Source organism: Bison bison, unplaced genomic scaffold (assembly GCF_000754665.1).
Source record: "Bison bison bison isolate TAMUID 2011002044 unplaced genomic scaffold, Bison_UMD1.0 scf7180017864235, whole genome shotgun sequence".
Classification (NCBI taxonomy): Eukaryota; Metazoa; Chordata; class Mammalia; order Artiodactyla; family Bovidae; genus Bison; species Bison bison.
In genome coordinates, this window is record NW_011494807.1 from 5,056,309 (window position 1) to 5,068,308 (window position 12,000).

Genomic DNA, 12,000 nt, shown 5'->3' on the forward strand with positions numbered 1-12,000 from the left:
AACCAGGCCTTCCTGAGAAATCCGTGGCCCTGATAAGATAGAAAACCTGCAGGCTGATAAACTCAGGAAAGAAGGGCAAACGTCAGAAGGAGAGAAGGTTTTTGTTTTTTTTTTTACCAGTGGGGGAGGGGAGCGAAAAAGCAAGCAGATTGTGGAGGATAATACAGCTATAGAGTAATGGAAACAGCTGCTCGCTTTCTACTTCAGTGTCTGGCATCTGCTGCGGCATCATGGGAAAGGCTGGTGAAGGATTTGGGCAAGGAATGTAAATGGAGACAATTGGCCAAATGGAGTTTGATGCGGAAAAGCTCAATTGCTCTGTCTTCAAATCATGTTGTTCCCTTCGGGGAGCAGAAACCAACAATATGACTGAACTCACATTCCACTTTCAAACCAGTTGAAAGGTTTGGGAATGTGAACCGCTCTTCAACCAGTTACTTCAGATGTGAAACAATATAAAGGCATAAAGCCTCGTTGTTGGAACAGCCTCCATTTATCAAAGTGCGCGGTGGCTAGTCTTCTGATCTTCATGGAAAAGTTAAATCGGAGTCCTTTTTTCCCTATGGACTCCACTTTGAGAAAAATGTTTCTTAAGTCACCGCTGCTTGCTTACTTCTGAACTGGCTCAAGAGACAATTTCTACTTGTGGTGCCTTATTTTCCCCTTGGCTGCAAAGATTCGGTTCAAATTTCATTTCCATCACAAAAGAATTTGCAAAGAAGGAAAATGAAGAAACATAACTGAAGTGCGGCTGTGCTAGTCATAAGATTATAATAAAGCACAGATTTGATAGCATTATCCATGTACTGTGGTGAACCACACACAAATAAACAGTTCTCCATGAAGAATGAAAACCCGAGGCTTCTGCCCTTCCAATTCAAACATTATTGTTGCTTTTAACATGAGCCGTCTGTAAATCAGCTGAGGAGGTGACAGGAAATCCAAAAGTAATCTGGTCTGGCTAGGCACACTTTGTTAAAAAAAAAAATAACAATAAGAGATGCTTTCCAATTCATCCTGATGATGTTCTCAGTGAATGGATAAAACTATAAAATCCAGGCATGGAAACAAATAGTACTTTTATGCAAACTGAATTCAAACACATAGCAGGTATAGCAACCAAGAAAGTACAGCCTTTCAGTAAGGGGAAAGCATATAATCTACCAGGGAAGGACTTAAGGACCTTTGAACCTTCAGTGACTAATGCAAAAGACAAAAAGGATGGATCTAAAGCGGCCAGAGGACCATATGTGCTTTCCTGAGAAACCAAACCAGAAGTTTTCCTTAATCAAAAGGACACACAGTGACTTCTAGGAGTTCCTGAAAGTGTGACCAATTGGAATTTGGTCTGTTGCTAATTGAAGCATATAAAAGAGTCCATTTCTTAAAACACACTACACTTTTTTTTTAATTCACTGCCACATGACAAAAACCAGAATCAAGTTGACTGGTAGAAGATCAGTGCAACCAAAGACCAAGCTATTATTTCAAACTGTCAGGGGAAGGCAGTAAAATTGCTACCAGGTCTCCTTAAGTTACCCTTCAATAAAAAGAAGCCATCAGGGAAATAAGAGAAAAAGAAAACACATCAAAACCTTAAAAGTCCCTTTAAGTAAAATTATACGTCTGTGGCACCATGCCATCTGTTCTCTGGTTAACATAATAAGCCAATTCCACGACCTAAATATCTGCTTTCTAAAATCATTATGTATAACACAAAATATAATCAATATATTTTTAAACTGCAAAAGCTGCCTTTTATGGCATTACTGAAATATGCTTAAATGTCCCCATAGGCACGTTTTTCTTAAGATGCTAGTGAGAATAAGGATTCCCAGGAGTTGCAGAAAGCCAGTGGTTGAGCTAGAACAGTCACAGTGAATAATAAAAAAACTAGGCTGGGAGGTAGGGATGATAAAGAAGAAAGAGTAGCTTTGAAAAATCAACAGCAGTGTCTATTCATCACTTCCAACCCATTTGTTTGAGCACCCTTCCCTTTGAGTTCCCTATTAAAACCAAAATATATATTATTAAATTTTCATTTAGCGTCACAGGATGGAATGGGGTGGGGGGCGGGGGTGGTTCTTTCTAAATACCAGATGAGATCCACGTGGTTTAGGGGTCACTAATCTATCAAAATATAAGAAGTATTTGCTTTGTAATCTCTTCAGTTCTTCAGGCAAAAGCCATAATCTATTTCAATACTTTTTCAAAGGTTATGTCTAACCAAAATTTAGCAGGTATGCAGAACTCAATTCTAGGAACAAGGTGCCAATCTCCCTGTCTTGAGTATCCTTTATATATCCCAAAACAACATTACAAACAGCCCAACTGATGATTAATCTCCTATGAATTATTTAACAACCCTTCATTCAGTTGCAAAGGCTTTGTTCCCACTGCAAACCTTTAAGGTTGAATTAAAAAGAACTTGCAACAGAGAGCAAAAAGTCACTAAAGAAACATCATCTGGAAGAGAGACATGGATAGATATAGAGGGGCCAATTACTTTGTAGCAGAGTAGAACAGATAAATCAACTGTGACTTTTTAAAAAAGAATAAAGCCCACAGTAACTAAAAACTCCCAATCCACTCCCAATCCAACAGCTGTGTATGAAATTATAACATTTCTATACACATGTCTATGAAATAAATACCAGTCACAGGGTACCAGTCTGATCCCTCTAAGAGCCTGTAATGATGACCGAAGTCATTCCTGAGACAGAGATTTCACCTGTTCTCTTTCCCTGTAACTTTAAATGTACAGATTAAGAGGGTATTATTATTAACAATAGTACTAGTGAAGAGGAGTTATTTCTACTCTGCTGTTGCTAAGGATCTCTCAGTATTTGCTTAGTTCTGTGTTCTACAAGAATGCAATACAAGTAACTTAGGAATCAACTGTTTAGTATTCAAGCAAAACCCTTGATGTTCAGATCACCGGCAAGTTCAGAGTGCTGGCAATCAAAACTATGTTGTGCTACAGTAATTACTATGAAAAACTTCCAGTGCTTAATATTAAAGAATAGAATAACATGATCATTCCACTTCTTCTGCACATCTAGAGTGTGTTCAACATGGCAATTATCTCTGTTCAAGAAGCAGAGAGTTTAAACTGCATTGAAACTCAATTATAGCCATGACTTTTTAAACATACACTTCAAAAGGCAGGTTTCATCACATTCAAATCACTGAGCAAAATCTCCCCAGCTTTAAAAAAAAAACTAGTTTTTATCCCTCTCCCACGAGACCTCTTCAAGAATAAAAATGATTTCTTTTTAGTTTTTGGACCCACTTCCTTCTTCCTTTATTTAAGTAGGGGGATGACTGAGCCATGGTGAAAGACAAACAGAGATCCCATCTGATAAAAGCATGGGATGTGCAGCCCTCCCAAATGTCATTACCACACCACCTAGAACTGCCACCATTCTTAAAAACCAGATCACACACTTGTTAACAAAAAACACATTACTTTGCTACTTTGAAGAATGCAAAGCAACAAGGAGTGGTAGATTTATGATTTAAGTGTTCGTGGCTAAAATAGCTTTCCAATTATCAAGAGCCTCTTAGGAAGAGCAGGAATGCATGTGTTAATGACTGCAACCAGGGGTTCCTTCTCCACTTTTTTGTCAGAACCCAGGCACATCCTCCCTGCAGCTTCACCATTAACATGTCTGTTTCCTGTCAGCCCACTGAGAGATAATGTCATTTATCTCAGGGAGGCACAAGCCCAGTCATTAGCTTCTATAAAAGACCTCAAACAAAGGCCGGATAATGTTTTACCCAGGGCTCTTACTAAAACCAGAACCCAGAACCTTGGCAGTCTAAAAGTCAAGGACTCCAAAGTTATCGTCGTTAAAAGAATATTTTCCTCATGATCAACAATCCCAGACTAATAGCTCTAAACCAGAGTAAGGCCTATGGAGAGCAAATACCAGTTCAGGACACTACCACATACAATTAGATTAACCGATAAACGCTGACCAGAGCTAGCCTGGGACAGCCTTTGCCCCTCTTGCCTCCAGGGGGAAAATTGACAGAATAATTCAGATACTGACTAAATAGTTAGATCTTTGAAGAACTGACCCCTCATTGTGATTGCCTGCAGGAACTGAATAACCATTATAAAGTGTTCAATGGCTGGGCTTCTGGAAATCTTTTAAATAAAAGTGGAACTGGTTAAAATAAATGTAGGAACATATGTTTTCACAGTGTTGCTCATATTACTGCAATTCTGAGTTTCTATGAAGTACCAGGTGAACTTTTTTTAAATTAAAAAAAAAAAAACAGGCACACACAGGCACAGTCAAAATTGGAGCAAATCTCAGCCATTCAACCCATGTTTTTCATGCTGAAAATGAAGAACAGATGGTTCTTTCCATGTTGTTTGAATCTGGTTATTGAACACCTCTGTGGTTAGGGAGATTTCTGCTTAGCACTTTCGGCATACATTTCATTTACTAACTATAAAATGCTGCTTAGGAAAAATAAGTCTTTATAACACTCTAATTAAAACCATCTTGCAGCCAAGCAATTTTACTCGAAGAGCATTCTTAACCTCATGACATTTTGACAATCAATCCCTCTAGCCCACCCTCCCCTTCTTTTTACAGACTATTTGCAAAGTTATTAAAAGTTGGTAAACATTATTTATCTCTTTTAGCACAATCAGTTGTTGAGTTTTCTTTTTTTTACATCTCTCCAGCAAACCCAGCAGATTTCAGATACTATGCTCAGAACCCAGTGATGTGCCTGGCCATGCAAATATTCCAAGCTTCCATGGGTTCTCACAGAAGACTTCCTTGGGGAAAGGGCAGCCCATCTCAAAAGCCCTGTCACCCTGTGAAGAAGCCAATAAAAAGAAAGGAGCTGAATCAATGCTGATTGGGAGCTGCCCTTAGTTACCAACCTTTTTAACAGCCAAGTCCCTTATGTAGCTTTCCAAACAGTTTGCTGTCCAACAACAATGGACTTTGTTCTTTAATTATAGCAAGTGACCTTTCTGCCCTTTTATTTCACAGTAGATAAACTGTGCTCTCTAACTAGAATTTGTAGGGGGCACTGTATTTGGGGGGAACCCTATCATTCACAAAACTCATTAATCAAAATATGTTCTTCAACTACTCACGCTCACTTAGACAACGTGCCAGAATTCCCTAGTGAAGTGTAAAAAGGCTTCTACAAGAGAAGAAAATGAATGATATCCTTTATAGACAGGTCCATTTGTAGATACCACATGTAGGCTGTTAAGGACCAGCTTAATGAAAGCAGCACAATATTACTAAAACCATTCTCTTTGCTAAATAAATGTGCACTGAATAGTTAGAACCCCAGACCCAAATATAAGATTCCCTGTGCTTTTAATGTGTATCTGAAGTCTCAGCTGTTTTTAAGAATTCATCTATGTATTTTTTAACTTCTCAGTGATCAAATAAACCCATATACCATACTGAACTTTAGCCCAGCTGATTGCCTGTGTCTGATAAGTCAAAACTATAAGACAGTTAAGGAGGACACATGCAGAAGAGCCTCAATGCAGGCTATTATGCTTCAAAAGAAAAGGAGGGGGCAGGTGGAGAAGCAGGTTTTAACAACCAAAAGCCAACCTGTCAAATCTACTTATTCAGACACGTCACTGGTGGCTTAACCACAAAATGGGCTATAGAAATGCAGCTCAAACATCTTAGAATTATGGCATGTTTTGATTTTGTTCACGTATTAAGGGAGTGGCGACTTTTACAACATACTTGTGGTTTCCACATAAAGGAGTAGAATGCTCACTGATTTAATTAGGTTTCATAAGGTCCAATTTATCATGTTTTACATGACTTTCTGTAGTGAAGAAACAGAATAAACAGACCAAAAATAGACATTTAAGCATGCTGTGAAAATTAACCAGTGACAGCAAGTCTTATGAATCTCCTGTGAACCATCCAACCAGGGAGGAAAAAAAAAAAGCACAGACACCACACTGCACCCCCCTCTGGTTTTCACATTTGGCCCCTTCATGAGCCACATCCGACTGCTGAAAATTAATCATCTTCACTTTTGAGACACTTACTCTTCACAACCCAGACAATCAAACAAGGCTTTGAAATTAAACCATTGTACAAAAACGTCAAAAAGCCTTTCTCAAAGGATGCCTCAGTGTCCGAATTATCTGGTCAGGTAAAGCTTGTCCTACTAAATCTTTCCCTCAAGAGGTCTCCTCCCATCATTAGAAATTATTTTCTAAACTGAAGTCAAGTTTTACACAACCAAGAGTTAGTGGCACTGGAGTTACTTCCCTGGGAGGCATCTGTACAAGGCAGTGCCATTCCTGTGTGCCAAGGAGGAAACATTCTTAAGAAGAGTCCTCCTGGGGTGGGGTGGAGGTAGACAGGAAAGCTGGAACAAGCTTCCAGACCCTGGGCCACCACTACAGGATTCAAGGCCCTGAGCGCCACCCCTGAAGGGTCGCTGTGCCCACACCAGCAGCTGTGGCTGGCAGTGGTATGAATCGAAATACACTATGCTTGCTCCCCTCCTCCACCCCAGACCTGCCATGACTTGTTTGCTCTTCATTTAGGCCATTCATATTATCACATTTATACTGCTCTGACTGAAGATGAGTTGCATGTATATGAATAATTTAATTCTTTCATTTTTCATCCAGTTTCCTCTGTGACTGGAAAGTGAAAAGAACACAAAAAACTGGAGAACCAACACCATGCTCTAATCTCAGTTGCCATGACAGCAGCCTTTGAGATACTGAAATGTCCCGATTGCCAGCTAAACAAAATTGTTGAATGTGAACATTTGGCTGGAAGATTAAAAGGCTAAGGGGAATGCAAAAGGGCAGTACCTCCCACATTCCAGGCAGCAGTGAATCCAATCAAATGGCTCTGACTCCTTAACCACAGCCATTGTGAGCACTGGATTAGGGCAATTCATCTAGATAGTTAGAGCAGATTAGAACTGCAATTTGAAGACTATTGGCAACAAAAGTAAATGCACTACTGTACTAATAAGATTTCAGAATGCCCTTTAGTAGAAATTGTGAGAAACTCTACATTTCAGCATAAGAAACAAAACCTGGATTTTTTAAAAAATGTATTTAAATTCATCAGTTCAAAATGCTGTCTGACCAAGGGCTTATGGATTAAAGAAGCAGGCATGCAGAAGGTTTTTTTTTTATTTTGGCATCATCTACACCTTAATGAACCTTCATCAACTTCTTAAATTTTAAAACCAAAACTTCATTCCTGTACTCCCATTTAAATCTTTAACAGAGGAAAACAAAAAGATTTAAACAGACAGCGGTGAGTAATTGGACACAGAAATTGTCACCCTAAAACATTTCACATTTCTGATACGAGAAATAGCAAAAATTAAATTATTGAATAAGCATATATATCCAAACAATCATGCCACAAACCACATGATGTGCATTCTGCTTCCACAAGGCACAATCTACAGTATTAAGAGTTAACTTGATAGAGTCAGCACTTCTCCCCCAGCTCACTCTCAACCTGTTCAGTGGACTGAGTGCCTTCAGCTCTGGGACATTACTTAATGCACAGTAATTGCCAGCGCATTAAGTCCTAGGCCTCCAGCACTAAGCAGCACAACAGTGCGGGCAATTTTTCAAAGGCAGTATCTCACCAGACTTTCAGACAATGACAAAAGATGGGTAGAAGGGTCCAAATTACCTGCATCAACCCTCCCACTGCTCAGATGCAACACATATTTAGAGTATCTTTCGGCTCTGTTTTCACATTTCAGCACGCCAATCCACCAAGTCTATTTCACTTTTCTTACCAACCTTTCAGCTCCCTGGTCAAGCTAGAAACCCAAGCGATAACACTCTTTAAATCTCTAGCTAAGAACTGGGCAAGGGAACAAGGAAAGAGCCCTGGCAGCCACCAAAACCATTCCATTCTTGCTACACAGTTATGAAACCAGTGACCCTAGGATACCAAGGTTTCATTGAAGAACAATAACAGGATGATATCCTTTAACAGGATTATTTTGGAGAACATCATGAGAAAAATGTGTGGAGGGTGGAGTGTAAGTTAAAATCCTAGACATACTTCTATGGGGAGGGAACGTGAACCCTGCACCTAAGGACACATTACCAAAAATACTAGGACATGCACTTTAAAACAGAAGACAGTTCTCCTTAGGGGAGAAACCAGGACAAGAGGTACATGGGTCCAGGAGCAGGTTTTCTATTAAAAGCACATTGCAACTGGCTGACTGGCCAAGAGCCCTTGGGTAAGGCAAAAGGTACTTAGAGCACTCAGACCCTCCCACCTGAGGACCCAAACACTAGCACCAGAAGCAGCAGTAGCAGCAGAAGCAAGAGCTAAACACTGCACCCAAGTAAGCTACCCTAGACCAAACGTTTACAGAAAAGATGCACAGAAGAGAAATCTCACAACGAACCAGAAAGCACGAAGAAGTGCAAGGCACATAGAGGCACACACCCCCCCACCCCCGACTCCCACACAAATGCACACAAAGAGAAAAGTAGGAGATCTAAGAAGGCGACTTTATCCTACCTTCTCAGTTTTCAGTTTCTTGATTCGCCTGTGGCTCTCCTCCTCCTCCTCTTCCTTCTTTACCAACATAGAGTTTCCCATGAGCCCTGAATCCGGGGCACTTTTGCTAACTTCCCCAGCAGCCGTGACGCTGCCACTCCCAGTGCCCCCGCAGTGGAAGGGGCTCGCGCCACCTCCATTGCTCTTGGCCCCAAAGCCATAGAGGTGCCCCCCGGAAGGGGCCTGGCTGCCACTGCCATTCTGGTGGCCCTGAAGCAGGTCGTGCTTGTCCTTCCTGGATTTCCCCGCATCCTTATCCCGCTTGGCTCCTCGGCTGCTCTGGCTTTTACCTGGCTTCTCCTCTTTGCTTTTCCCGCAGGAGGCTGCTCCCGCGGTAGCAGCGGAGGTGCCGGTGCTGGTACTATTGCTGTTCGGGTTGCCGCCCCGCCGCCGCCGCCGCTCACACTTTGACCCAGCGCTGAATTCATGCCAGTTGCCTCTCCAGGGCGCCCTTGGACTTCCTGCCTCTTGCCAGTGCCGCTGATCTCGGGAATCCCATACAAGGCAGCAGAAGGCAGAGATTTATTAGCATCCTTAGAAGTTTTACTCCTTTTCACTTTTGATTTGCTGGTCTCTTTGTGCGAATTCCCCTGGGGAGCAGAGGGCTGAACAGAAGCAAATTTTAGGCCATCAGCTAAGGCTGCGGGAGCGCCGGCCCCACTGGAGGCCAGACCTCCACAATCCTTAGAGTTGCCGCTGCTAGTGTTGGTGGAATTATTCATTTCAAATTTCTGTCTGTCCTTCTCCAAATCAGCGTCCAAATCAATTATTAAATTTCCAACCCCGATTTCCCAATCATCGCCACTGTCATAAGTATCAACCGTATTTGGATCCACACCTTTTCCTGCCGTAGAAATGTTCACTGACATCCTGAAGATGAGATCTCTAGAATAAAAATCCGATGAACTTTCCTTTGGAGATGAGGGGACATTCGTTTACCTCCGCTGGGCTTTCTCTTAAAAAAAAAAAAAAAAAAGTCTTCTAATCTTCCTCTTCTTTTTCCTGCCCCAGGAATGGGTCCAGGGATTTTACACCCTTCAGTCCAGGTCCACCTTTTCCTGTGAAGGGGGAAAAGTCGAATATTTCTTGTCTGGGTGTTACCAGAATAAAAAACGATTAATACTGGGGAGTCAGTAAGGGGTACAGGGAAGGATGGTGAGGAAGGTGGCTCATGTATTGTCTCCACAGTCCAATATCAGGTTTAAAGAAAAATAACCAAACCCAAAAAACATACCCATGACAGTAAGCATCTTACAGTAGCTAAAAAAGAAAAGCCCTTTATCAACGACACAAAGATAATCACTTTTAAAAGGCATTAAAATATCTTAAGGATCTGAGTGAAGTCCAGAAAGGTTTAAGGAAAAAAAGAGTTTAGCTTTTTTTTCCCCTAGCACATACACATGATAACAATCCCAGAAACACAGGCTGAACACTCAGACAAGAGGAAGGAACACGTTTTAAACACCCTTAAGCATGTCCTAGATCTTACAATTTAAAAGACCAGATCCTGGAAGTTCTCTGAGGCTAGTTTCAGAATGATGTTGCTAAATTTTCCTCATTTCTAATTTTATTACTTTTTACAAATTGTCTGGGCAATCTGTTTTTTGTTCCCAGTAAGGAACAGAAAAAAACAACCAATAACCCCCCACACCCCATACATATGCCCCCATCTCCTATCCTCTCTTCCCCAACAGTTTATACAATTTTATACACACACGTCTTTAAGATCATTTCTCTATTTTAAAAAAAGACAGTGCTAAATAAAAGGCTAAATATCTGCCTTTTGAGGAAAAAAAATTACATCTAAACAATTCTACCATACTCCTAGGTCACAGACTGGCTCAATCTGTTAAATATGGTGCTACTGACTGTACGGGAAACTGATTAAGACATACACTTTAAGTGATCTGCGCCAAGGTGGCCTCAATGACCGCAAATGAGTGTGTGTTTGACAAAGATCAGTTAAAACGGTTTTTAAAGGGATCAGCCCCTTTTTAACAGTTGATTGTCAAGGAAAAAAAAATAAATATACATACACACACACACAGACATTGCTTACCTTTAATCCTTTATCATTTTTTAATTAGGCCAGCAAATCAAAATGCCTTTCCCACTCCACTCGGCAAACAAGCCTGTGCCTCATTTTACTTAAACACCAAATGATCAAGAAGGAACGAACCAAATAACACATCTCAGCCAGAATAATCACTCGATAACATTATTCCACCTCCCCACCCCCCCCTTTTGGCAAACGGATCAGTCCTTTTCTCCTTAAAAAAATGTGTCACTGTACAGCTGGAAGATAATGTTTCACATTCACAACAGAAGCACCAAAGGGTTTTTTTTCCTCTTAACAAGCATCGAGAATAATAGTTTTAAAAAAGAGAGCGCTTAGAGAAAAAAGTTTTCCCAACTTCTCATTCCGCCTTCAGTTCCAGACTTCAGAGTCACCGTGATCAGTAAGTAATGATCCCATGTAGCAAACCTACAGGCGTCCGCTAGTACAAGACAGAATGTGCTAACATCGGGATAAATTAGTGAAAGGGAAGAAAGAATAAGAAGAAAGGACTGAAAATCTGGGCTGGATTCCGCCTGTTAGTCGGGAAGTGGCATTTTTCCGCCCGTCCTGACAGATTTGATTTCTTGAACTAACTTAAGAGGAAAGGAGGGGGGAAGGGGTGGGGGAGAGAGAAGGGACCGAGGGGAAGGAGGAAGAGGAGGAGGAAAGGGTGGGATGAGAAGCTGAACAAGAGGAGAAAAAGAAAGGTGTGGAGGGGGAGGGGAGCAGATGATTCAGTGAGCTGATAAACCAGTTAGAACAGCATTCGCTCGGGGCGGGGGGCTGGGGCGGCGGGCGGCAGGGTGGGGAAAATAACGGCGTTTAAAATTGGTTCAGTCTTCGAAACCTGAAAGGATGTGATGTTTTCCTGTTTTATGTTGTTTTAAGAAAAAGGAACCGAGTTCCTAGTATAGTCCCCGAGGTGGGGGGAAAAATCCGCTGTCGCTCAAGCCAATCAGTCATGTGGTAATTCGATAATTAGAGTGAAAAAAAAATTTTTTTTTAAGGCGACCTTTTTCAGGACAGTTTTTCCCATTTATAGTCGCAGCAAACGGTGCGTCTCCTTTTTATTTTTCTCTCCTCCTCCTCCCTCACCCACCACCTCCTGTGTTTAGTCAGATGGCCCCGGAGCTTGGCTTAGTATTTTTAATTAGCTGGCGTTTGGAAGCTAAAAGCAGTAATGAATTGTTGATGGATTGGAAGTGGAGAGTCGCTTTGCTGGAAATGTCGGGGCTGGGAGAGGGGGATGGGCGAGTTAGCAACAACCAACCATCTGAAAGGAGCGATTTTGTTACAGTGCAAGCCTTTCACATCACGTGAGGATCAAGGGCTCAATTGGTTGTCGTGAGAACAAAAATGGTG

At 41.4% G+C, this 12,000-nt stretch overlaps 1 protein-coding gene across 1 annotated transcript in view; it reads right to left on the reverse strand.

Moving 5' to 3' along the window:
* ZNF608 (zinc finger protein 608) overlaps window positions 1-11,994 on the reverse strand; it is a 106,772-nt gene extending 94,778 nt beyond the window's left edge. Inside the window, 3 exon segments of the mRNA XM_010846309.1 lie at window positions 8,541-8,963; window positions 8,966-9,637; window positions 10,639-11,994. Of these exon segments, the coding sequence (XP_010844611.1) occupies window positions 8,541-8,963; window positions 8,966-9,448 (906 nt within the window). The 5' untranslated portion in view covers window positions 9,449-9,637; window positions 10,639-11,994.
* Window positions 11,995-12,000: the final 6 nt, after the last annotated feature.